The sequence below is a fragment of the Petromyzon marinus genome, chromosome 28 (genome assembly GCF_048934315.1).
Source record: "Petromyzon marinus isolate PM22_M1 ecotype Great Lakes invasive population chromosome 28, UKy_Petmar_22M1.pri1.0, whole genome shotgun sequence".
NCBI classification, from domain to species: Eukaryota; Metazoa; Chordata; class Hyperoartia; order Petromyzontiformes; family Petromyzontidae; genus Petromyzon; species Petromyzon marinus.
Window position 1 is genome coordinate 1,986,326 of NC_133694.1, and position 22,430 is coordinate 2,008,755.

Here is a 22,430-nt window from a genome sequence, read left to right on the forward strand (position 1 = left end):
TACAGATTGTTGGGTCAAGTGCTATTAGCGAGCACCTATTAGGGCCGGCACGGCACACGAGGGAGTGAGTGGGCAGCACGACGCCCGGCCATCTTTGTCTTCCCAAGTGCCGATGTTTTATACATCACACAAGGTGCTCATTTAAGGCCGAGTCAACCTAGGGGAGGCCCAGGACCGGTTCAGATATTCGTCAGTTTGTTATCCGTGCGCTGGGAATCGACCTCGCACGCAACACACAAATATCCCCCCGTGTAGCCTTCGCAGACTGTTGGTACAAGTGCTGTTTGCGAGCACCTATACAAACACGAGCTCACAATCACCACACACTCCCACGTCCCCTCACCGCCCCCACCAGCTGTGAGACGCGAGGCTGCTGTACACGCTACGGGTTTAATGGGCGGGGAGGGGGGGTGTTACACAGCTCAACAGACAACCACAAATCTCTTCTTCTCGCGAAGTGGGATTGTTTACAAAACAGCAACAACAAAACGAAAACTCCGCACAGATTGATCCACGCAGTGGAACTGTAAACGTGACGACCCGGGGGGAGGAGAAGTGGGGTTTCGGGGTGGGTGAGGGCGATTGGGAATGAGGGGGAGGGGGGGCGAGGATTTGACCCCAGAGTTGACCTCTCCAGGAACCTCACTTTAGCGGGACGCCTTGGGTCAACCTCTACCCCCTAAGGTGGACCGATCCCAAGCGTAACCTCCCATTGGGGGGGGTCTCCCCGGACCCAATCTTGACCTCAGCTGTGACCTTGACCCTGACACTTGGATTGACCAAAGGGCTGCGCGTGTGCACACTTGTACACGTGTACTGTAGTGTTACAGTATCCGTGTACTGTAGTGTTACAGTACACGTGTACTGCCAGTTGGCTTGTCAGCTCTCATCAGACCTCCCCCACCCCCTCCCCATAAAATAAATTGTAATAAATTAACACGCTTCTCAGGGGTGTTTTGGCCTACTCTTCAACAATGGCCGGACGTCTTGGAAGAAGAGGTGGGAGTTACCCACACTTTACCCCACCATCACCACATCGACTGCGCTGTAACCGATTTCTACTGCTGCTGGGGGGGCGGGGGGGGGGGGTTGTCGATCTTTGCCGCGTTGTTCTCACTGCCGCGCCTGGAGATCAGACGGGCGACCTCTGGATTGGCAGTCCAGCGGGCTGCTGACAGTCACAGCACGGCAGCTGCCCATCTAACTCCCAAGTCCCTGTAAACTAAGTGCTTCCCTTGAATGGTTTCAAACCCTCCACTCCTCCCCCGTCAACCACCCCTCCCTCATCTCCCCCTCCCCACCTCAATATCTACACCTTTCGTTAATTGCTACCTCCCCCCCCGCCAACACGTCTCCCTCCCATCCACTATTTAGTGCAAACACAAGACTTTGTTCTCAAAACTTGTTTGACCTCGTCTCCCGCTCCCCTCGCTTATTTACAATCGACTGACGTACCCCCTCCCATCGCCCAATGTCGCTTTCTGACCTCGCCAACTCTCACGCGAACCCTCAGTCAGTCTCTATGCCAGTCTATGGGTCTCTATGCCAGTCTATGGGTCTCTGTATCAGTCTATGGGTCTCACACAAACTCCAAAAAAGTCTAAGTCGGTGGGTCTCTATGTACTGAACCCTCAGTCTCTTAATCTCTTAGTCTGTGAGACTGTCTATGGGTCTCTGTGTTAGTGTGGGTCTCTATGCAAGTTTGTGGGTCTCTATGTGCGTCAGTGAATCTATATACAAGTCGATTGGTCTCTTAGCACGCTTGGCTACGTACGGTGCTAAAGAAGTTCAACATACATACGAGACCTGCGCTCAGCGATTGGCAGTGGTATACGAGTGTCTTTACGAGAGTGTACGCCATCCTTAATAGGTGTTCGCTAACAGCAGTCTATGAAGGCTCTACGGGGCATCTTTGTATGCGTGTACGTTTGGATGTCTTTGTCTGTGTCTGTGTGTATAGTGGGGAGCGGAAGTGTAGCGGCTAGCGCGCTGCGCTATGAACCCGGCGACCCGGGTTCGATTCCCGCTCACGGCCAACACCGGTGACGATTATCTGAACCTGTTCTGCACCTCCCCAAGGTTGGCTCGGCCTCAAACGAGAACCTGTCACTGGGGAGTCAAAGGCGGCCGGGCGTGGTGCTGACCACTCAACCCCTTCGTGTGCCGTGCCGGCTTTGATAGGTGCTCGCCAAGAGCACTTGCCCCAACAGTCTGCCAGGGCTATACGGGGGATCTTTGTGTATGTGTGTCGAGGTGACGCTCGCCCGTTCAGGGGCTCTAACAAGACGTCGTATTTGTGTGCAGTCACATGACCACACACATTATATACAGTACTGCACAAGCAACATAACTTAATCGCACATCACAGCTGTGTAAAATAATTAAGTAAATAGACTACAATTACAACTATATTTTTTTAGTAGTGTTATAAAAAAAATCTCTAGCGTTTTAGGTTTTAATCAGGATCCGAGTTCGAGCTGATAATAGGTTGGCCCCAATTATTTCCGCTTGGCGCCACCGTGCCGATGCGCGTATCTCTGTAAGATGAGGAGGAGCGGTAGTGTAGTGGTTCGCGCACTGCGCTCCGAACCTGGCGACCCGAGTTCGTTTACCGCTCGCCACCAATAACCGTGGCGAATATTCAAACCGGTACTGGTCATCCTCTAGGTCGACTCGGCCTGAAATGAATACCGGTTGCGGTGTGTAAACATCAGCGTTGGGGAGACAAAGAGGCGACAGGGCGCGGTGCTGGACACCCCCCCCCCCCCTCGCGTGCCGTCACGGCGCACGCCTACAGCACTTGCCCCGCCAGTCTGTGTAGGCTACACGGGGAACCTTTGTCTGGCTTGTAGCGTGGCGCACCAGGGGCGGGGGGGGGGGTCACCGTGTGCGTGACCTCTTCGGCAGTGAGCACGTGGCAGTGTTGGCAGTAATTTGTTTTTTTCCCCCCGCATTCCCTACGAACCCCGTTTTCCTGAGACCCCCTTCCGGCGGGGGTCCCCTTTGTTTGGGGGGGGGGGGATGGGGGGCGGGGAAGGGGGGTGGAATCAGGGCCCCACGCGGGGGACCCACGTAAACCTCCACCCCCCACTCTCGTCGCGCGCGGTGAAGGTTTGGCCGTGCGAGAAGGACCGGGTCTTCACGGTCGAGTGATGTCTCACGGCCGTGTAGAACGCGGGGGGGTCGACGGATGCGAGGGGGGAGCAGGGAGGCGGCGGGGAGCAGGGAGGCGGGGGGAGCAGGGAGGCGGGGGGGAGGAGGGAGGCGGGGGGGAGCAGGGAGGCGGCGGGGAGCAGGGTGGGGAGAGGAGGAGCGGCTTCCCCCCAGTGCCGCACCCCGCTGAGACCCCTTCGCCGCCCGCGTCGATCGTGTCGGGGTCCTTGAGCCCCAGGATCTGTAGAACTCGGGGCCACGCGAGCCCGGGGGTCGCGGGGGTCACGGGGGTTGGTGGGGTGGAAAGGGACCCCTGCTGCTGCTGCTGCTGCTGCCCCCCTCCCACAAAGGGGGTCTTGAGCCCCCGTGTCGTGCTGTCGGGGCTCCACGCGGCGCAGCGCTTCCCCAGGGTCGCAGCTCCACGCTCAGAGAGCAGCCGCTGTGGAGGTCGGAGGGGGGGGGGGTGAGAGGGGGGATTTAGGGGGGGTTTGAGAGAGGGGGGGTTGGGGGGGTTGGGGGGCGGGGTTGAGAGAGGGGAGGGGTTGAGAGGGGGGGAGGTTGAGAGGGGGGGAGGTTGAGAGGGGGGGGTTGAGAGGGGGGGTTGAGAGAGGGGGGGGTTGAGAGAGGGGGGGGTTGAGAGAGGGGGGGTTGAGAGAGAGGGGGGGTGGGGGGGGGGTTGAGAGGTGGGGGGGGGTAATGGGGAGAGGTGGGGGGGGTAATGGGGAGAGGTGGGGGGGGTAATGGGGAGAGGTGGGGGGGGTAATGGGGAGAGGTGGGGGGGTAATGGGGAGAGGTGGGGGGGGTAATGGGGAGAGGTGGGGGGGGGTAATGGGGAGAGGTGGGGGGGTAATGGGGAGAGGTGGGGGGGTAATGGGGAGAGGTGGGGGGTAATGGGGAGAGGGGGGGGTAATGGGGAGGGGGGGTAATGGGGAGAGGGGGGGGTAGTGGGGAGAGTGGGGGGTAATGGGGAGAGTGGGGGGTAATGGGGAGAGGGGGGGGTAATGGGGAGAGGGGGGGGGGGTAATGGGGAGAGGGGGGGGGTAATGGGGAGAGGGGGGGGGGGTAATGGGGAGAGGGGGGTAATGGGGAGAGGGGGGGGGTAATGGGGAGAGGGGGGGTAATGGGGAGAGGGGTTTGCAGGGGGGAGGAGGGGAGAGGTAATGTCAGAGGGTGGGGGATGAGGTGTGATGAGAGAGGTAGCAGGTGGGAGGAAGGGATAGGTGGGAGGGGAGGGAGGTAGGAGGGAGTGGGGCGAGAGATGGAGCAGGGAGAGATGGAGGGAGGGACATGGAGGGGAGAGAGGGGGGGAAGTTTGGAGGGGCGATGAAGGAGGGAGAAGCGATGGGGGACGTGAAGTGTCTTGAGAGAGGCGGGAGATGGGGGAGGGAGATGTGGGATCAGCGTCTCCCTCTCCACTCCATCCTCGTTGGGTGTTCAGAGGCGTGGCCCACGACTGGCGGGAGCCGTAGAGGGGGAGTCGGGCAAACGGGGGGAGCAGGGGATGCGGAGGCGGAAGCAAGTGTCGGGGGAACGGGGGTAGGGATGTGATCTAGGGGGTCAGAGGGGCGGGATCAAGAGAGATCATCGGGGGGGGGTCGTGGGGGGGATCGGGGGGGGAGCCCCCACCGAGAGTCGCTGCTCGAGGCTCCGTGCGTGCGCGGCGCTGGCACGGAGGCGCGCGTTCTCGTGACGCAGCCCGGCGAGCTCCTCCTCGGTGCGGGCGAGACGCGCCCTCAGCTACAACAACAACAATAATAATAATAAACAAGAACCACAACAATAACACACGAGCACCGCAGCACACGAACACACAAAACAACATTACTACGAGCAAGAGCAAACAACCACAAACAATAACAGCCATAAACAGCTCCCGCTAGCACGAACAACAACAACAACAAACAGCAGCAGCAGCGGCAACAACACATGCGTAAACAAGGCGTGATAAACAACAACAGGAAGCGCGGTAAACATCAACACAGCCTCGCGTGCTCCACACGAATGCCATGGCGTGAATTACGTGGCGAGTTCCGCTCGTGAATACCACGGCGTGTTCACGACTACCGCACGAGTTCCTTCAGCACCACGGGCATCATCAGCACCATGGGTAGCATCGGTACACTCGGGACCATGGGTGGCATCGGTATCATCAGCGTTATCAGTACCATCAGTATCACGGGTATCCTCAGGATAATCGGTACCATGTGTATCATTACTACCATCCCAAACACGGATAGCATCGGTATTATCAATACCACGAGTACAAATTGGTATCATCTTGGGTAGCTTATGTTCCGTGAGGACCTTGGGCACCATCAGCACCATGGATACCACGAGTACGATGGGTACCCCAAGGACCCGGATGAGTACCACGATCAATAACCACGTGACGCCGTGCACCCACTCACCTGGCTGTTGCGGTTCAGCTCCTCTCCCAGGTGCGCGCGTGTGACCCCACTCCATCCTGTGGGGGTGAGATAGGGGAGGGGGGTGGCGAGGTGAGTTACATCACCGCATGGAGCGTTTAGAGTCGGGGGGCGGGGGGAGGCATGGGAGAGGAGTTAACAGTGAAGGAAAGTTGGGAAGGGGGGAAGAACAAAGCGGAGCAGAGCGATGGAGGGGAGTCGGGGGGAGCAGGAGGAACTGGAGGGGGGACAAAGAGGAGGGAGGGGGGAGAGGGGATATAGCGGGAGACGGGGGAGCATGGTGGAAGCAGGGGTCGGAGCAGGTAGAAGAAGGGGGAGCATGCAGAGAAAAGGGTAGCAGGGTGGGCAGCAGGGGTGAGGGGGGGCAGGGGTGGGTGAGGGGGGGGGGAACAGGGGTGAGCAGGAGGTGAGGGGGAGTGGGGGCAGCAGGGGGGAGCAGGAGTGAGGGGAAGCAGGGTGAGGTTTGAGGGGGGTTCAAGATGGGAGCCGCCAGGACCCGAGCTCCGCGTCTCTCCCGGTTCCACACCGCGCGCCCTTTTATACCTCACCTGGCTACAGCACCGCGCATGCGCACTGCGCCATCCCTGCCCCCCCCCCAGCTCTCACTCCCGCCCCCCCACGCGCCCCCCTCTAAGCCCCCCCCCCCCGTGAATCCCGGCTCTAAGTGCGCGGGCGGAGACCGAGTTGAGGCGGGAGGAATAATGGGGGGGGGGGGGAGGTGGGGGAGGGAGGGATCATGGGGGGGGGGTGGGGGAGGGATCATGGGGGAGGGGAGGAGCGAGACGCAGGGGAGCACGGGGGGGGCGCGTATGGGGGGAGGTGTCGTGGGGGGGGGGGGGTGAGACGCGGGAGGTCACGGGGAGGCACCGTTAGCGGGGTCAGGGAAGCCAGAGGTCACGGCGCTCGGGTCAAGTTGGGGTCAAGACTCCTCCCCTCCAGACCAGGTGTGTGTGGGGGGGCAGGGGGGAGAGGATGAGAAGGGTTGTTGGCAGATTTTGGGGGTGGGGGGGAGGTGCGAGGGGGGGGGGTCGCGAGACATTTGGGGGGTTGTAGACGGGACGGTGGTGGGGGGGGGGGGGTGTAATTGACTCGCTCACAGGTGTCAGCGCGTGCACTAATTGGCAGAGGTAAGGGGGAGGGGTGAGTGTGTGTGGTGGTTGCGGGGGGCGTGTCGGTGAGGCCATATGCCCGGGTAGGACCCCTCTACCGGGGCTTTATCCCCTCCCTGTCCCCCCCCACCCCCTTCCCGCAACTCACGCGCTTTGTTCAGAGCAGAGGGGGTCCCTGGGGGAGTAGGGGGGGCGGATTGGGGGGGGGGCACCTGAGCGTGCGCACCTGGGCTGGGACCCGAACGCGGCAGTGGCTCCCTTCATGGCGGGAACGCGATGGGTGTGGTGATAAATTACGATTATGATGATGATGGTGGTGATGGTGGTGATGGTGGTGATAATAATTGGTACATTGTGTACTTGTGCCAGGTTATACCCGCCTGTGATAGTTATCACAGGCGGGTATAGTCTGTCAGTAGGGGGGCGATGTTGCTACGTGGCATTAAGAATACAACATTTTTTAAATTAATATTTCTTGGTAATTTTCACATTGTAATCATTTGGACCGGCACACAATGGCACATTCTCTTATTCCCAAAAAAGGCCACGGCATCTTTAACGTTCACCCACGAGTGAAGCAGACGGGGTGGTTAATACCACACCACTGCAGTATTAACCAGGGTGACCGCTGGTTGCGAACCGCGAAACCTCTATGTATGTTGAACTTCGTTCGCGCCGTACGTAGCGAATCGTGCTAACCATCGTAATCATCATTATCAATGATGATTACGATGTTGGTGATGTTTATGTCGACTACAATTATGATGGTGCTGCTGCTCATAATGATATTGGTTATGATGTTGACGGTGTTGATGGTGTTGATGGTGTTGATGGTGTTGATGGTGGTGTTGGTGGTGTTGATGGTGTTGACGGTGGTGTTGGTGGTGTTGATGGTGTTGATGGTGTTGACGGTGTTGATGGTGTTGATGGTGTTGACGGTGTTGATGGTGTTGACGGTGTTGATGGTGTTGATGGTGGTGTTGGTGGTGTTGATGGTGTTGATGGTGTTGACGGTGTTGATGGTGTTGATGGTGTTGATGGTGTTGATGGTGTTGATGGTGTTGACGGTGTTGATGGTGTTGATGGTGTTGATGGTGGTGTTGGTGGTGTTGATGGTGTTGATGGTGTTGACGGTGTTGACGGTGTTGATGGTGTTGATGGTGGTGTTGGTGGTGTTGATGGTGTTGATGGTGTTGATGGTGTTGATGGTGGTGTTGATGGTGGTGTTGATGGTGTTGATGGTGGTGTTGATGGTGTTGATGGTGGTGTTGATGGTGGTGTTGGTGGTGTTGATGGTGTTGATGGTGTTGACGGTGTTGATGGTGTTGATGGTGGTGTTGATGGTGATGGTGGTGTTGATGGTGGTGTTGATGGTGGTGTTGATGGTGGTGTTGATGGTGGTGTTGATGGTGTTGATGGTGGTGTTGATGGTGTTGACGGTGTTGATGGTGGTGTTGATGGTGTTGGTGGTGTTGATGGTGTTGATGGTGGTGTTGACGGTGTTGATGGTGTTGATGGTGTTGATGGTGGTGTTGATGGTGTTGACGGTGTTGACGGTGTTGATGGTGTTGACGGTGGTGTTGATGGTGGTGTTGATGGTGTTGATGGTGGTGTTGATGGTGTTGATGGTGTTGATGGTGGTGTTGATGGTGTTGATGGTGGTGTTGACGGTGTTGATGGTGTTGATGGTGGTGTTCACCTGTCTTGCACTCCGTGTCGTCTGGGCCCCAGGAGGGACAGGACACGGGGGCCTGGGGAGGGTTCCAGTCATAGCTGAGCGGTGCGCGGTGCGGGAGGGCGTCCTGCCAGAAACAAAGACACAGTTCCCCCGTATAGCCTCAACATACGTTTGAGGGCAAGTGCTGTCAGCAGGCACCTAATGAAGGCCGGAACGGCACACGAGGGTGGTCAGCACCGCGCCAATGCTGATGTTCCCACACCTTACCCGGTACTCACTATATGCCGAGCCCAGAACCGATTCAGAAATGTGTCACTGATATTGGCAATGAGCGTGAATCGAACTCGGGTGGCCGGGGTTTGTAACGTCGTGGTTAGCGCTACACTGCCGCTTCACACACAACACATATAGCCATGCGGACACACACACACAATAAACACATACAATCACGACACACATACCCACACACACACGGGAAATCATTGTGTACACACACCCTTACACAGATACATACACACACAAACACTCAGACCTATAGTCACTTACACACTTACAAAGACAAATATCCCTCGTATAGCCTTAACAGACTGTTGGGGCAAGTGTGGTGTTAGCGAGCACCTATGAAGGCCGGCACTGTGGCACACGAGGAGGTGGGTGGCCAGCACCACGCCCGGCCGTCTTTGTCTCCCTAGTGGCGATGTTTACGACACGTCGCCACCAGGTACGCATTCGAGGCCGAGTCGACCTCACACACACACACACTCTCGCACTCATTCATACACTCACACGCTCGCTCTCGCACGCGTGTGTGGGTTAATGGTTGCGTAAAGCATCCCCGTCCATGACGTTTGATTGCCTCCCCCGCCTCCCCCCCCGCCCCGCCCCTCACCACCACCCCCCACCCCCACCCGCCCCCCGGTTCTGAGCCGGGCCCCCACGGCTCGGATTCTTGAGAAGCGAGGGCAGCGCGGGGGGGCGGGGGTTGGCGGAGGAGGCTGTTGCCATGGTGATCGGTTTGTTGTGGGAGCTCTGAGTAAGATCGACCAACGGCCCCCGTCACCCCCCCCCCCGTTTTCTACACCCCCCCCCTCCTCCCCCCCCCCACTCAGCCTCGACCCCTCCCCTCGCGGTGCGGAGTGCGCAGCGCCCCCTTGCGCTGCCCCCGTTTGGGACAAGTGTCAGGGAGGGGGGGGGGGCTGCGACGGATGGGTTTGAGGGGTTGCGGGGGATGGTGGTGGTGGGGAGGGTGGTGGTGGTGGGGAGGGTGGTGGTGGTGGTGGGGAGGGTGGTGGTGGTGGGGAGGGTGGTGGTGGTGGTGGGGAGGGTGGTGGTGGTGGGGAGGGTGGTGGTGGTGGGGAGGGTGGTGGTGGTGGTGGGGAGGGTGGTGGTGGTGGGGAGGGTGGTGGTGGAGAGGGTGGTGGGGAGGGTGGTGTCCCCTTCCCTGTGTTAGGGGGATGAGACAGGGCCACTGCGTAAATGGGGGGGGGGGGTCAAACAGCCCCCCCACCCCTCACCCCCCCCCCCCCAAAACCCCCTACCGCCTTACCCCCACCCACTGCGCCCTGGCTTGAATTTTGGAACCAAGTCGCCGCGACATCATCCAGGAACTCAATCCCCGGCGCTTTTATTGTGCATGAACAAGGCGGCTGGATTTCAGACGGAACCGTCCGAGGCTGTGCTCCGGAATATGATGTCCCTGCTCCACTCCTCACTATCGGCGGTGGAGGGGGCGGGGGGTGGCTGGGTGCGAGGTTCGGCCAGTTTCGAATTTGCGGAGCACCGGGAAATATTCCATGAGATCTTAAACCCTACGCAAAGATGTTTAGCGGCATACTGTAATAAAGAGAAGGCGAGGAGCGGGGGGGGGGGGGGGATTCTCCCTCTCTCTCCGTGGGGAAGAAGCTGGGATCCTGAAAGGCGGTAGAGGGGACCTGGGGTAGGTCCCATGTCCCTGGCTGGGCCCAGTTTTCCCCACGAGTTCAGTTGCTGTGGCTGCTGCAGCTGCGGCGCAGAATCCGCGTGTCTGTTAACGCGTCTCCAGTGGGGTGCGGCGGGGGGGGGGGGGGGGCGGTGATTTGGTAGCCCGGGAAAAGGTGGCGAATGTCCCGTCGGGACCTGGGAGCGAGCCCCTTCTACGTAGGGCCTGTACTGACTTTGCAGAATTGTAACCCGCTCCATAACCGCAGACGCAGAGGTAGGCGCCCTAATAAGTAAGTCAGATAGGATACCAAACGGTCAGTTAAGACACCCAGCCAACCACACATCAAGACATGACACGACTCGTGTCGGCACCCTGTCAGCCACACAGTTAGACACCCAGCCAATCACCAAGACACTCAAGACACTGAGTTAGAACGCCCTGCCAAGCACTAAATTAAACACGCTGCCAACCACTCATATACCATGCAAGCCACTTAAATAGACACCAGACTACTCGTTGAGACACTCATGTATGCAGGTAGGGCACATCCATTTGGTTAGACAGCCCAACGACTCCGCTAGACCCCCACAGAACAGCACTGAGCGCACACCGCGGGTGTCAAATTGGAGCACGACTCATTTTCCTCGCCCCCCTCTCGCGCCTCCACCGGACGACGCGCGCGATGCCACCCACAGGTATGGGGGGAGGCACGGCGCCCCCCTCTATCCCCGCACTGGCACCCGACCCGGCAAGCCCGGAACGATCCTCCTGCTGCCCCCCTTTCAAGAGGCTCGGATGAAACATGTGCAGGGAGCGCGCGCCCTGCGTACTTGGAGTGGCGCGCGTCCCTGAAGGCGCCCAGGTGCGGCATTCAAACCCCGTCCCGCCACCGCTTCCTCCACGCCGCATCTCGACGCGAACCACGCCAGGTCCCATCGCCGCACTCCGCCCTTACTGACAACCCCCTCTGAGGGGTCACGAACCACCCCCCCCCCCAGCTTCTTCGCGCACACCCTTCCCCTTTACCCCGACTCCCCCCAGATTCCCTCGGCAAGCCGGCACTTACCATGAGCGGTGCCCCGGGCCAGTGCGCGGTCGTTGACGGTGGCGCGCGTTGTGCAGCGGGGGCTGGAGGCGCGGGGGTCCTTATAACGGGGGCCCCGCGCCGCTGATTCCTCCCCGCGCGATCTGATTCGGCCCTCGGAGCGACACGCGGTGACGCGGCGCCTCCCTCTGCTCCCCTCCGCAACCCTCCGCGCTCTCCTAAACTAAGAGTCTCGTGCGACGACGCGCGGATGGCGAGACCGAGATGCGAGGTCATGAGGCCGCCCCTCTCCCACGGGGGCTCTCTGAGAACCCCTGGGCCGGGGATCCACGGGGAACCAGAGCGCGCGGGGGAGGGGTAAGGAGAGCGGGCCCCCACTTTTTGCCTTCCTCAAAAAAGAAACCTTCACGTGGCAGCTGTTTTCCAGAGGGGGACACGGTGCGCAAAGACAGACCTCGCCGCGGGGATAGGACCCCCGCGCTGAGGACCCCGTGCTCGGGTATGAGTTCACCATTGGGAGCCATTCCGAACCCGGGAAGGGGGAGACATCCAGTGGAAAGGGGGTAGAGGGGGACTGACGCCACACGGAAACCTCCGCTCCGGGAGCAGCTTATGGGCATGGAGGAGCGTGGCTCCGGGTGAGGTCGCGGGACATTCGGCGCACGCGGTATGGGGCGCCTGGGCGGCGGCGCGCGGTTGGGCGATGTGGAGGTTCGGTGGTTGATGGTGCTGGTGATGGTGCAGTGCGTGGGTGAGCCTCTCCTAACCCCCAGGAGTGGCCCCGCACGCACGCGCGCGGCCCGCCGCCGCCGCTCACCTGCGCCGCGCGCCCTTGACGTAGCGCGCGGCGCAGACTCTTATTTTGACTTTGGACCGAAATCACAAACACGGGGGCGTCACCCACGGGCGGGGAGCGAAGCGGGGAGGGGAGGGAGAGGCAGGTTGAGGGGGGCGGGGGAGGGAGGGCGCCGACCTGCCGTCGCCGTAACCGCGGAGCAATAAAACCCACGCGCACGACGCGCGCGCGCGTGTCTCGGAGCCCTCTGTTCCCTCCCCCACCCACCCTATCATCACCCCCTCCTGGACACCGCCGTCCCACCCCCGCACCCAGAGCTTCCTCTGCTTCCTCGGTCTCCGCTGTTATCGGCGCTCCCGCGCCGGACCGCGCGACTCGGGGTGACGCGCGCACGCCGCGGCCCGGCGATGCGGGGACCGCGCGGCCTCGCGGTGCCCTAGAGGAGAGGGACTCGGGGCCCTGGCGAGCCGGGTGTGAGGGGGGATGAGAGAGGGAAGAGGAGCTCTCAAGGGACCTGCATTGACAGAGCGACACTGCGCACGGGGGGAGCGCGCTGCGCTTCCGCCCGCACCCCCGTGTCGTTGCTGCCGCTGTTGTGGCTTCGTTTCCCGTGGTTTCGCGGGGCGTCTCGCTTCGTTGCGCGCTCCCTGTCCTGGCTCCGCGAGCCGCGCGTGGCTCGGGCGCGTGCGCGCGCGATGCGGGAAGGTGGCGCGCGTGCGGGCGCAGGGGAGGCGAGCGCCGGGTGGCGGGGGTGGACGAGGGGTGGATGCGGTAATCGCGGTGCGCGGTCACTGCCTCTGTCCACCGTGTCTCTCCGCGCCCATCCAGACCCCGCCTCTCTCGGCCGCTCCGTCCGCCTCCGCGAGCGGTACGGAACGAGGGGCTGCGCGGTTCCTGCGGGGGGTGGGAACCCCGCGCTCTCCCGGCGACATGGGGTCCCCGCGCGCTCTGCTCGAAGCACCCCGCGCGCGCGCGCGCGCGCGCTACGCTCGCCTCTCGAGACGCGTGGAGCGAGGAGGGGGGTCACAGGGCCTGAGAGGGTGCAGGGCTGGTGGGGGGCGACTTTATTGGGACCCCCGTGAGAGGGAGGACTGTGGCGAGTGCGGGGCAGTCCGGGCAGTGGCCGCGGCGCCTTCATTGTTTGGTCATCTCGGGCTCCACGAGATGCGCCCCGCGCGACGCGTGGAGCCGGGGACCCCACGCTGCGCCGCGCGCCTCTCCGCTGTGGCGCGCGACTGAAGGGGAAGGGGGTGGGCATGAGAGGTCGTGGAACGGGGTGTGGGCCCCCTATCCAATGGTCTGGGTCCCGTGAGTCCCCCGTGAGTCCCCCGTGTCCCCCTTTGGTCTCCGCGACCCGGCTCCGCGGTCTGCGAGAGCGCGGCCTGGGCTCCCGGCGCGCCTCGCCTCGCCTAGAACACAGCTGCACGCGCGAGGGGGACCCCACGTAGCCGCACCCCGGGGTTTCACGGTCTCGGGATCCCGGCTGCGCGGACCCTGCGTCTGCGGCTCCTCGGGGGACGCGCGCCCTGGACCCCGGCGCGAACCCCGGCGCGGGGAAACGCGAGGGGAAGACGGTGGAAACGGCGCCTGCAACCAGCGCGGCGCCGCCATGTTTGCGGGTGAGAGGTGAAAGGGCGGCGGTGACGTCACCGTCCCAGCTCAGCTGGGTCACGGTGGGGGCCGCGGGGGATGGGAGGGGGGCGTGGAGGGGCACCCCGGGGAAATGGGACCTTAAAGAGGGGGCCCCCGGTGAGAGGTGCCACGGGAACCCGTTTCCAAATGAAATTCTCCGCGCTTGTTTAAACTGTGTTCAGTCGCGAACGGTGTGCTCACGGTTGCGATGAAGCGCGGATGTTTTATTTTCATGGCCTTTGCAAGAGTTAATTAACGCAGTGGCGTTGTGTTAATTGGCTCGCGAGTCTGGCGCGCGTTGTGTGTTGTTGTAGTGGTGGTGGTGGTTTGAGGGCTGCGTGTAGGCACCCCCTCGCGCGTTTAAAACAACGGGGGTTTAACCCCCCCCCCCCTCCTACTGGGGTTCATTTACCCAGGGCATTTAACTCCCAGGGCATTTAACTCCCAGGGCATTTAACACCAAAGACATTTAACCAGAGATATTTAACACCCAGGGCATTTAACCCAGGGCATTTGACCCAGGGCATTTGACCCAGGGCATTTGACCCAGGGCATTTGATCCATGGTATTTATCACAGGGAATTGAACCCATGGCATTTAACCCAGGGCATTTAACCCAAGGCATTTAACCCAGGGCATTTAACGCATGCCATTTATCCCATGACATTTATCCCATGGCATTTAACCCAGGGCATTTAACGCATGACATTTAATCCAGGGCATTTATCCCAGGGAATTTAACCCAATGTATTTAACCCAGGGCATTTATCCCAGGGAATTTAACCCAGGGCATTTCACCCAGGGCATTTCACCGGTTGTATTTAACCCAGGACATTTTACCAGATATATTTAACCCAGGGTATTTGATGCATGGCATTTAACTCAGGGTATTTAACCAGAGATATTTAACACACGAATTTACCTCGGGGCATTTAACCCAGTGTTTAATCTGGAACATTAATGTAGAATCTACCAAATGTTATCATTTATCCGGGGCATTTAGCCAAGGGTATTTAAGAAAGGCATATATCTCAGGGTCTTTAACTCAGGCGGGGGGGGGGGGGGGGGGGTCTGACGCAGTGGCTAGCGCACTGGGCTCTGACCCAGGTGAGTTTGATTCCCGGCCACGGCGAACATCAGTGGCAAGCAATAGCCGAACCGCTCTTCAAGCCCGCTTCGGCCACATTCACTCACCAGCTAGGTTGAGTTATGGTCAAACAATCCATAAGTGTGGAGGTCCTCATCCACCAGTGGGATTGACATTATGGGCTGTAAATTATTATCGTTAGTATTAATTCAATCAGGAAATGTTACAAAACTCTCGGTTTAACACTCTCACACGGGTCCTCAAAGGTGATCACAATTATAATCGGCGGTGGGTCTGGGGCCCCTGCGCGCATCCTTTGGAGCGCCCCCTCCCGGTCGACCCCTCCTCTGGGGTCCCTGCGATGACGGACGGCGCTTAGGTAATGCCCAGCAATTGTAATTCAACTGACCCCATCAACCAATCGGCTAACCAATTAAACCACGCGTATCTAACCAGTCAAAGAAGTGAGCGAACACAGTGGGCCATTCGACCGACCCATCACACAGCCGTGTACCAACAGTCTTGTAAACAATCCCACCAGCCTTGCAAACCAACCCAATTAACCCCACCTACCAGCAACCAATTCAGTTGACCCGTCATCCCGTCAACCAATTCAGTTGACCCGTCATCCCGTCAACCAAATCAGTTGACTCGTCATCCCGTCAACCAAATCAGTTGACCCGCCATCCTGTCAACCAAATCAGTTGACCCGCCATCCCGTCAACCAAATCAGCCATACATTCGATGGCTATTCGGCGCTGGTAACTTCTCCCGAAACGTCTCCGCCGTGGCACGATGACGTCGCAGGGCAGTCCGTACTCCGGCTTGCGTCCGGGATGCGTTTGCATTCCTCAAAGGCGCGATGGCGAACATGGAAACGTCGCCAACCGAAGCCATTTACAGGGAAGAAGGTGGAGGCGAAGGTTTTTGAGATGCGACGGATACGAGAAGGGGCTGATGATTGATGTCGACGACGTAAGTGTTGGGGGGGGGGGGGTGAGGCTACGCAAATCGGATAGTGGCGTTAATAATGTGACGACGTATTTATGAAACGACGTAAAGGGGGGGAGACGTGAATGGGGATATTACTGTTTTCGCCATCCTCCCAGGAACAGCATAATCTGGTATAAAGCTCCCAGGAGGTGCTCACCCATACTGAACCGCAGTTTCCAAGCTGAACGGTCTCTGCGTCAGAGCCAGGAGGAGAGAGCCAGGCCAGCGGGACACGTGGTCCCGGGGGAAGGGGGGGATGGGTCCCCTAAGGCCCCAGTCTGATCCAGACGCGCGTGATAGGATCCTATCCCTCTATCCCGAACCCTTTCATTACTGTAATTGGCCACACCTGGAGTGGGCGACCCGCGCCGCTCGCTCTCCTGGGTCCCCCGCGCTGTGGCGGGGGAGGGCAGGGGAGAGAGTAACGGGATCGGTGAGAGAGGTGAGTGGAAGAAGAGGGGGGAGCGGAGAGAGGGGAGAGTGGAGAGAGGAATCGGCGAGAGCGATGAGAGCAGAGAGCGCGGCCAGCCGAGCGATGGGAGAGTAGGGGGATCGGGGGAAATGGGCGTAAGGAGAGTGTAAGGGGGTCAAGGAGAGGGGGGGGGGGTACCAGCGAAAGGTTTGCGGGAGAGGGGATCAGGGAGAGCGAAGTGAGAGAGTGATTGGGGTGATTGGGGACGTAAGGAGACGGGAGGGGGGGCGGCGGGGGGGTGCAGGATTGAGTGAGGGGGGGGAGGGTACAGAGAGAGGGGGATCGGGGAGGGGTCGTCTCGCCAGCGCGAGGCGCACGCGCCCCGTGTGTACAAACAGCGCGCGCGTCGCGAGCACAAACACGCGCTCATTAACGCGCGCGCAGCTAATTACCCCCCGCGACGCGAGACCCCCCCCCCCGGGCCCAGGCCCAACCTCGCAGCCCGGGGGTGGGGGTCGCGACCAGCGGCCGGGCCCCGTCTGATCCCGCTGGGGGTTTGGGGGGGGGACCCCCTCCTCCGCCTACAGGACCCCTGTAATCACCTGTTCGCGCGGGGTCACCGGGTCACGGGGGCGGGTCCCCGGGGGAGCGAGGATTGTGGGATCTAGGGCCCCTCCCTCCTTAGCCCCCCCCCTGAACCCCCCGCTTCTCATCGTCAACTTTGTCATCTCATCTTCCTCCGCCTCTCTCACCTCTCTGCCCCGCCACGTCTCTACACATTCCCTCTTCTCTCCGACTTCACTGTTCCTCCAACACCACCTTCCCCTCCCCAGGACCTATACCTATAGGTCGTAACCTCACCGTGCGCAGGTGACCTCGACCCCCCACACCCCCACACCCCCCACCCCCTGACCCCGTAGCCCCCACCAAAGCAGAGAAAAGGAAGGGGGGTGGTGGCGGAAGGGGGCAGGGGGTGGGGGCCCTACCCCGTTGTCCGCTGCGCACACCCGGGTCCCTGTGCCCCGGCATATGGCGGGGGTCGCTGCGGGGGTCTCATTTAGAGCAGGAACGGGGTGAGGGGATTTAAGGGTGGGGGGGGGGCTTGGTGGGTGGGTGGGGGTCACAATCCACGTCCCCTCGTAATAATGAAATGCCTTCAAGACGCGTGCCCTGCCCATAACATATGTCTTCATATAATGAGGGTTCATATAATGAACCGCGGGGGGAAGGGGGGCGGTGGTGGGGGGGGTTGGGGGGGCGAGAATGGGGGCCCGGGAGGGAAGAGGGGGCCCGAGTCAGGGGGGTCCCGGACGGGGGCCCTGTCGTCGTAGCTGGGGTCTCGTTGGTGTGCGACTCGCGCTGAAAGGTGGGACTCCCACGTGATGAACACGTGTACGTGTGTGTCTGTGTGCGTGTCTGTGTTCGTGTGTCGCTAACAGCACTTACCCCAACAGTCTGTTAAGACTACACGGGGGATCTTTGTCTTTGTGTGTATTTGCGGGGGAACGGTGGCGCAGTGGTCAGCGCATCACGTTACCAACCCGGCGACACGACTTCGGTTCCCGCTCACAGCCAACATCGGTGACGGATATCCTGAACCGGTCCTGGGCCTCCCCCAGGTCGACTCAGCCTCAAATGAATACCTGGTGTGGTCTATAAACATCAGCACTTGGGGAGACAAAGGCGGACGGACGTGGTCCATACCATAACACCCCCTCCTGCACTGTGTCGACTTTCATTGGTGCCTCCAAACAGCACTAGCCCCGGCATTACTGTAGGGGGATCTTTGTTGTTGTTGTGTTCTATCGGCATATGTCTATGTGTTGTGCGTGTTTCAGGTTCTGCGCATGTCGTGGCCTCAAAGTGCACCTAGCCTGGCACAAGCGCCGCGGTGACGTCACCGCCACTTCGTGGCGAATGTCGCTCGCTGTTGCATATCAGCTGGCAGAGTGGGGAAGCACAGCTGGTGCATGTGCCAGTCAAGTCATTCACTCGAGCCATGTCACCTGGATCTGAGCCGTGGCCTCCTGCCAGCAGTGAGCCTTCAATGCTTCGCGCGATGCCCTCAAAGTGAACCTGGCCTGGCACAAGCGCCGTGGTGACGTGTCATTACGTATCGTCGTGTGATTATCACAACTGTTGAACATGGTGTGTGTTTTATTTTGTTCGTATTCACGTCGGTGTTTATAATCCCACGTGTTACAAAAAAGTAAAAGCCTCAACGGAGTCTCAAGACTCTTTTTCAAGAGGGTCTTGCCAACATTTCGCAGTATAGAGGGCGATGTTGATGCTGCTGCTGCTGTACATGGGGAGCGGTGGTGTAGCGGTTAGCGCGCTGCGCAATGAATCTGGCAACCCGAGTTCGATTCCCCCTCAGGGCCAACACCAGTGACGATTATCGGAATCGTTACTGGGCCTCCCCCCTAGGTCGACTCGGCCTCAAATGATTACCTGGTGCGATGTTTAAATATCTTCACGAGGGAGACAAAGGCGGCCGGGCGTGGTGCTGGCCACCCACTCCCCTCGTGTGCCGTGCCGGCCTTCATAGGTGCTCGCTAACAGCACTTGCCTCAACAGTGTTAAGGCTATACGGGGGATATTTGTCTTTGTGTGTCACTGTGGGGGTGGGTGTGTGTTACTGTGTGCGTGTGTCACTGTGTGCGTGTGTCACTGTGTGCGTGTGTCACTGTGGGTGTGTGTCACTGTGCGTGTGTCACTGTGTGTGTGCGCGCACGTGCGAGACCGCGCGCAACAGAAGGTAGAGTTAATGACCGCGGGTGTCGGGCCCGCATTCTTGTCGCCGCAGATTACCCCCCCCCCCCACTTCTCCCCCCCCCCCCTCGCCAATCTCCACACTCCCCCCACCCTCCTCACCTCTCGCCGCCGGGTTCCAGATTAAGGCCCCTGCCCACGTCTGCTGCCCCGGTCGGGGGCACGGGGCCCTTGCGTCCCTCCTTCCGCCCCCCCCCATACACCCCCCCCCGCCTCCCACAATTACCTCCGTGGCCCCCTCCCTTCCCCAACCTCACCCCCCATATCCTCGCTCCCCCAGCCCCCCGCCCCAGGCTTCACTCGCTCAGGTGAACGCGCGAGTCCCCCTTCTACCTCCCTCCTACCTCCCTCCTTGCCCCCACCACCACTGCCCCATTGGAGTAAAATTGTGGGGATCTGGAGGAACAGGGGTTTTACTCGGTGCTTCTAGGGGGTCTGGGGGTGAGATTGGGTGAGATTGAGTGGTATTTTGGGTCTCGGTGTCTCACTGAGAAGGAGTCTCGGGGAGTCAGAGTGTTGGATTATTGCTTAGAGGGGGTTTAGGGGAATCAGATCGAGACAATTTCGGGATTTAACTTAGTTGGTCTCGGGGGGTCTCAGAGGGCCTCGATGAATCAAATTGAATCTGATTGAATTAGTGTCGGGGTCTTCGAGGGAATCTTGGGGTTTCATTCCAGTTTAGGGGGGGGGGGGCTGCTGCCAGGGTCTCGCCGAGTCCGTTTCAGGGAGTGACGGGTTACCCCCCCCCCCCTCTCTGGAGACCCCCTCGGGAAGCAGGGGTCTCGCTCCACCGGCCGTGCGCGCACATTCTCACGCCGGGTTAATGTTCACCCCGCCCGGGGGGTGGAGGGGGTCGCGAGTCACTCCCCAGCACGGCCCGTGACGATGGCGAGCCAGGTTCGAGCTCGGACCCCGGGCTCGGGGCTAGCGGCAAGATCCTGGCAAGGGTCGAGGCTGGGATTTAAGTCTGGGCGAGCGTTCGTGCTGGGCTAGGGTTAGGATGTGCTAAGGGTAAGGTTTAGGGGGACAGGGTAGGGCGAGGCTTAGCAGTTAGGGCTGGGATAGGGGTATAATTATCATGAGCTCGGGTTTGTAATCTGTGTGTGTGGGTGTCTATATCACTTTATGTCTGTATCCTTGTCGATATTTACGTCCTTGTATAATAGCTCCAGCTCTCTGGCCTCCCTATGTGCTGGGAAGAAGGGCAATTGCCCGAAACGTTGCCTCGTATATCTGTTTTTTCTGTTGTTGACAAATGTGTTGAGGTTGTTTTGTCCTTGCGTATGTCTTTGTGGCTTTTGAATGTATGTATCCTTCTGTGTCCACGTAACTATCAGTGTGTGCGTGTGTAGCGGTTAGCGCTATGAACCCGGCTACCCGAGTTCGATCCGCGCTCAAGGCCACCAACACCGGCGACGATTATCTGAACCGGTCCTGGGCCTCCCATAGATCGACTCAGCCTCAGAAAGAGTAGCTGGTGTGATGTGTAAACATCGCCACTGGGGAGACGAAGGCGGTCGGGCGTGGTGCTGACCACCCACCCCCTCGTGCACCGTGCCGGCTTTCATAGATGCTCGCTCACAGCACTTGTCCAATAAGTCTGTTAAGGCTATACCGGTCATCTTTGTCTTTGCATCTGTGATAATTATCAGTGTGCATGTGTGAAATGTTTGTACGTTGTGTCTCTGTGTCTGTATACCTGTCTGTCTCTTTGTGTGTGTGTAGGCGTGTGAATGTACGCGTGACCACTCCGCGCGATCCCGTGACCACTCCCCGTGACCTCGTCTCACGACCCTGCCGTGACCCCCCCCCACCCTCCCCACGTGGCCGGGTCACTAAGCTCATTAACCCTTGAACTTTCCTGATTCATGAACCCCACTCTCACACTCCCGGTTCCACGTCCTGAGACCCGTAGGATGCTGCTGCCACTCGGGGAGTGAGTCTGGAACCCAGCCTGGCACAAGCCCCGTGGTGACGTCATCGCCACTTTGTGGCGAATGACGCCTGCTTCTGTTGTTGCTGCTGCTGCTTCTGCTTCCGTTGTGGCTGCTGCTGCATATCTGCGTGTGTCTTATGTATTTGTGTACTGTGTATGTGTGGTGTGTGCAGTGTGCGTGCGCGTGTGTGATTCACGCTCACGGCCAACATCAGTGACGATTATCCAACCAGTCCTGGGCCTCCCCTAGGTCGACTCAGCCTCACATGAGTACCTGGGTGGGATGTCTAAACATCGCCATTCGGGAGACAAAGGCGGTCGTGTGTGGTGCTTGTCACCCAACCCCACAGTGTGCCGCGTGTCGCTAACGGCACTTGCCCCGAAAGTATGTTGAGGCTACACGGGGGATCTTTCTCTTTGTGTGCGTGTGTGTGTCTGTGTGTGTGTCTGTGTGTGTGTGTCTGTGTGTGTGTCTGTGTGTGTCTGTGTGTGTGTGTCTGTGTGTGTGACTGTGTGTGTCTGTGTGTGTGTGTCTGTGTGTGTGTCTGTGTGTGTGTGTCTGTGTGTGTGACTGTGTGTGTCTGTGTGTGTGTCTGTGTGTGTGTCTGTCGCTGTGTTTGTCCGCGAGCCGCCCCCCGTGGCTTGGCACGCCCGCGCGCCACCGAGCGCCGCGTGCCAGCCCGCCTCGCGCCCCGCTCGCGCGCGCTCACACCGCCCCCCCCCACCCCACCCCCACCCCCTGCCGAGCCCAATACCCCCCCCCCACTCTCCAATCAGACCCCTCTACCACCACCATCACTACGATCAACAACCGTTCGCCACACATCCTAACCCACCCAAAACCTCACACCTCCCAAATGACATCGTGGCCAAGCAAGCGCACCCCATCCCTGACCACCTCCCCTCCCTCCAAATCACACCCCTCCCCCCAGGCCCCAAATCACCCCTCCCCTACAAATCACCCCCACCTCTCCATATCGCATCGCTCCTCCCACGACCCAAATCACACCCCACCCCCCTCAACAGGGAAGGGTGGTGCAGGAGTGGAGAAGGGGGGGATGTGAATCTTGGCTGGGCGAGACCTTGACGCCTTCTCCATTTGTCCGTCGCTCCTCACGACGCGCGCCGACTCGGTCTGAAGACCCAAAACAGCGCGTTGGAGCGGTCCGAGAAGTCGGGAGGGGGATCAGCGGGCAGCTTGCGTCCGCGAGGTGCGAGCGGCGGAGGGGGGGGCGTCCGTGTGCGACCGCCAAGTGGCAGAACCTGACTACTCTCCAGTGCACGGTGATGAAGGAGTGGGAGCCTTCGCCTCTCCGGGAATCAAACGTGTAGAGTCTCAGGGCGGGATTCTTAGCCACGGCTTCCTTCAGGCTCGGTTCTGGCTCAGGTGAGCCTGGCTCAGAGCGCATGATTACTTTTAGCCGGCTCTGGGGCATGGTTCCAGCCACGCTCTGGATTTTCCATGAACTG

General features: G+C 59.9%; 1 protein-coding gene across 1 annotated transcript; it reads right to left on the reverse strand.

The window, feature by feature from the left end:
- Window positions 1-1,315: 1,315 nt before the first annotated feature.
- On the reverse strand, window positions 1,316-11,878 carry LOC142929286 (uncharacterized). The gene is made up of 5 exons (XM_076070246.1): window positions 11,354-11,878; window positions 8,388-8,490; window positions 5,562-5,617; window positions 4,780-4,890; window positions 1,316-3,592 (listed from the first exon to the last, which is right to left on the reverse strand). The coding sequence occupies exons 1-5, from the start codon at window positions 11,606-11,608 to the stop codon at window positions 3,158-3,160; spliced, it is 960 nt and encodes a 319-aa protein (XP_075926361.1). The 5' UTR covers window positions 11,609-11,878; the 3' UTR covers window positions 1,316-3,157.
- Between the last annotated feature and the right edge of the window lie 10,552 nt (window positions 11,879-22,430).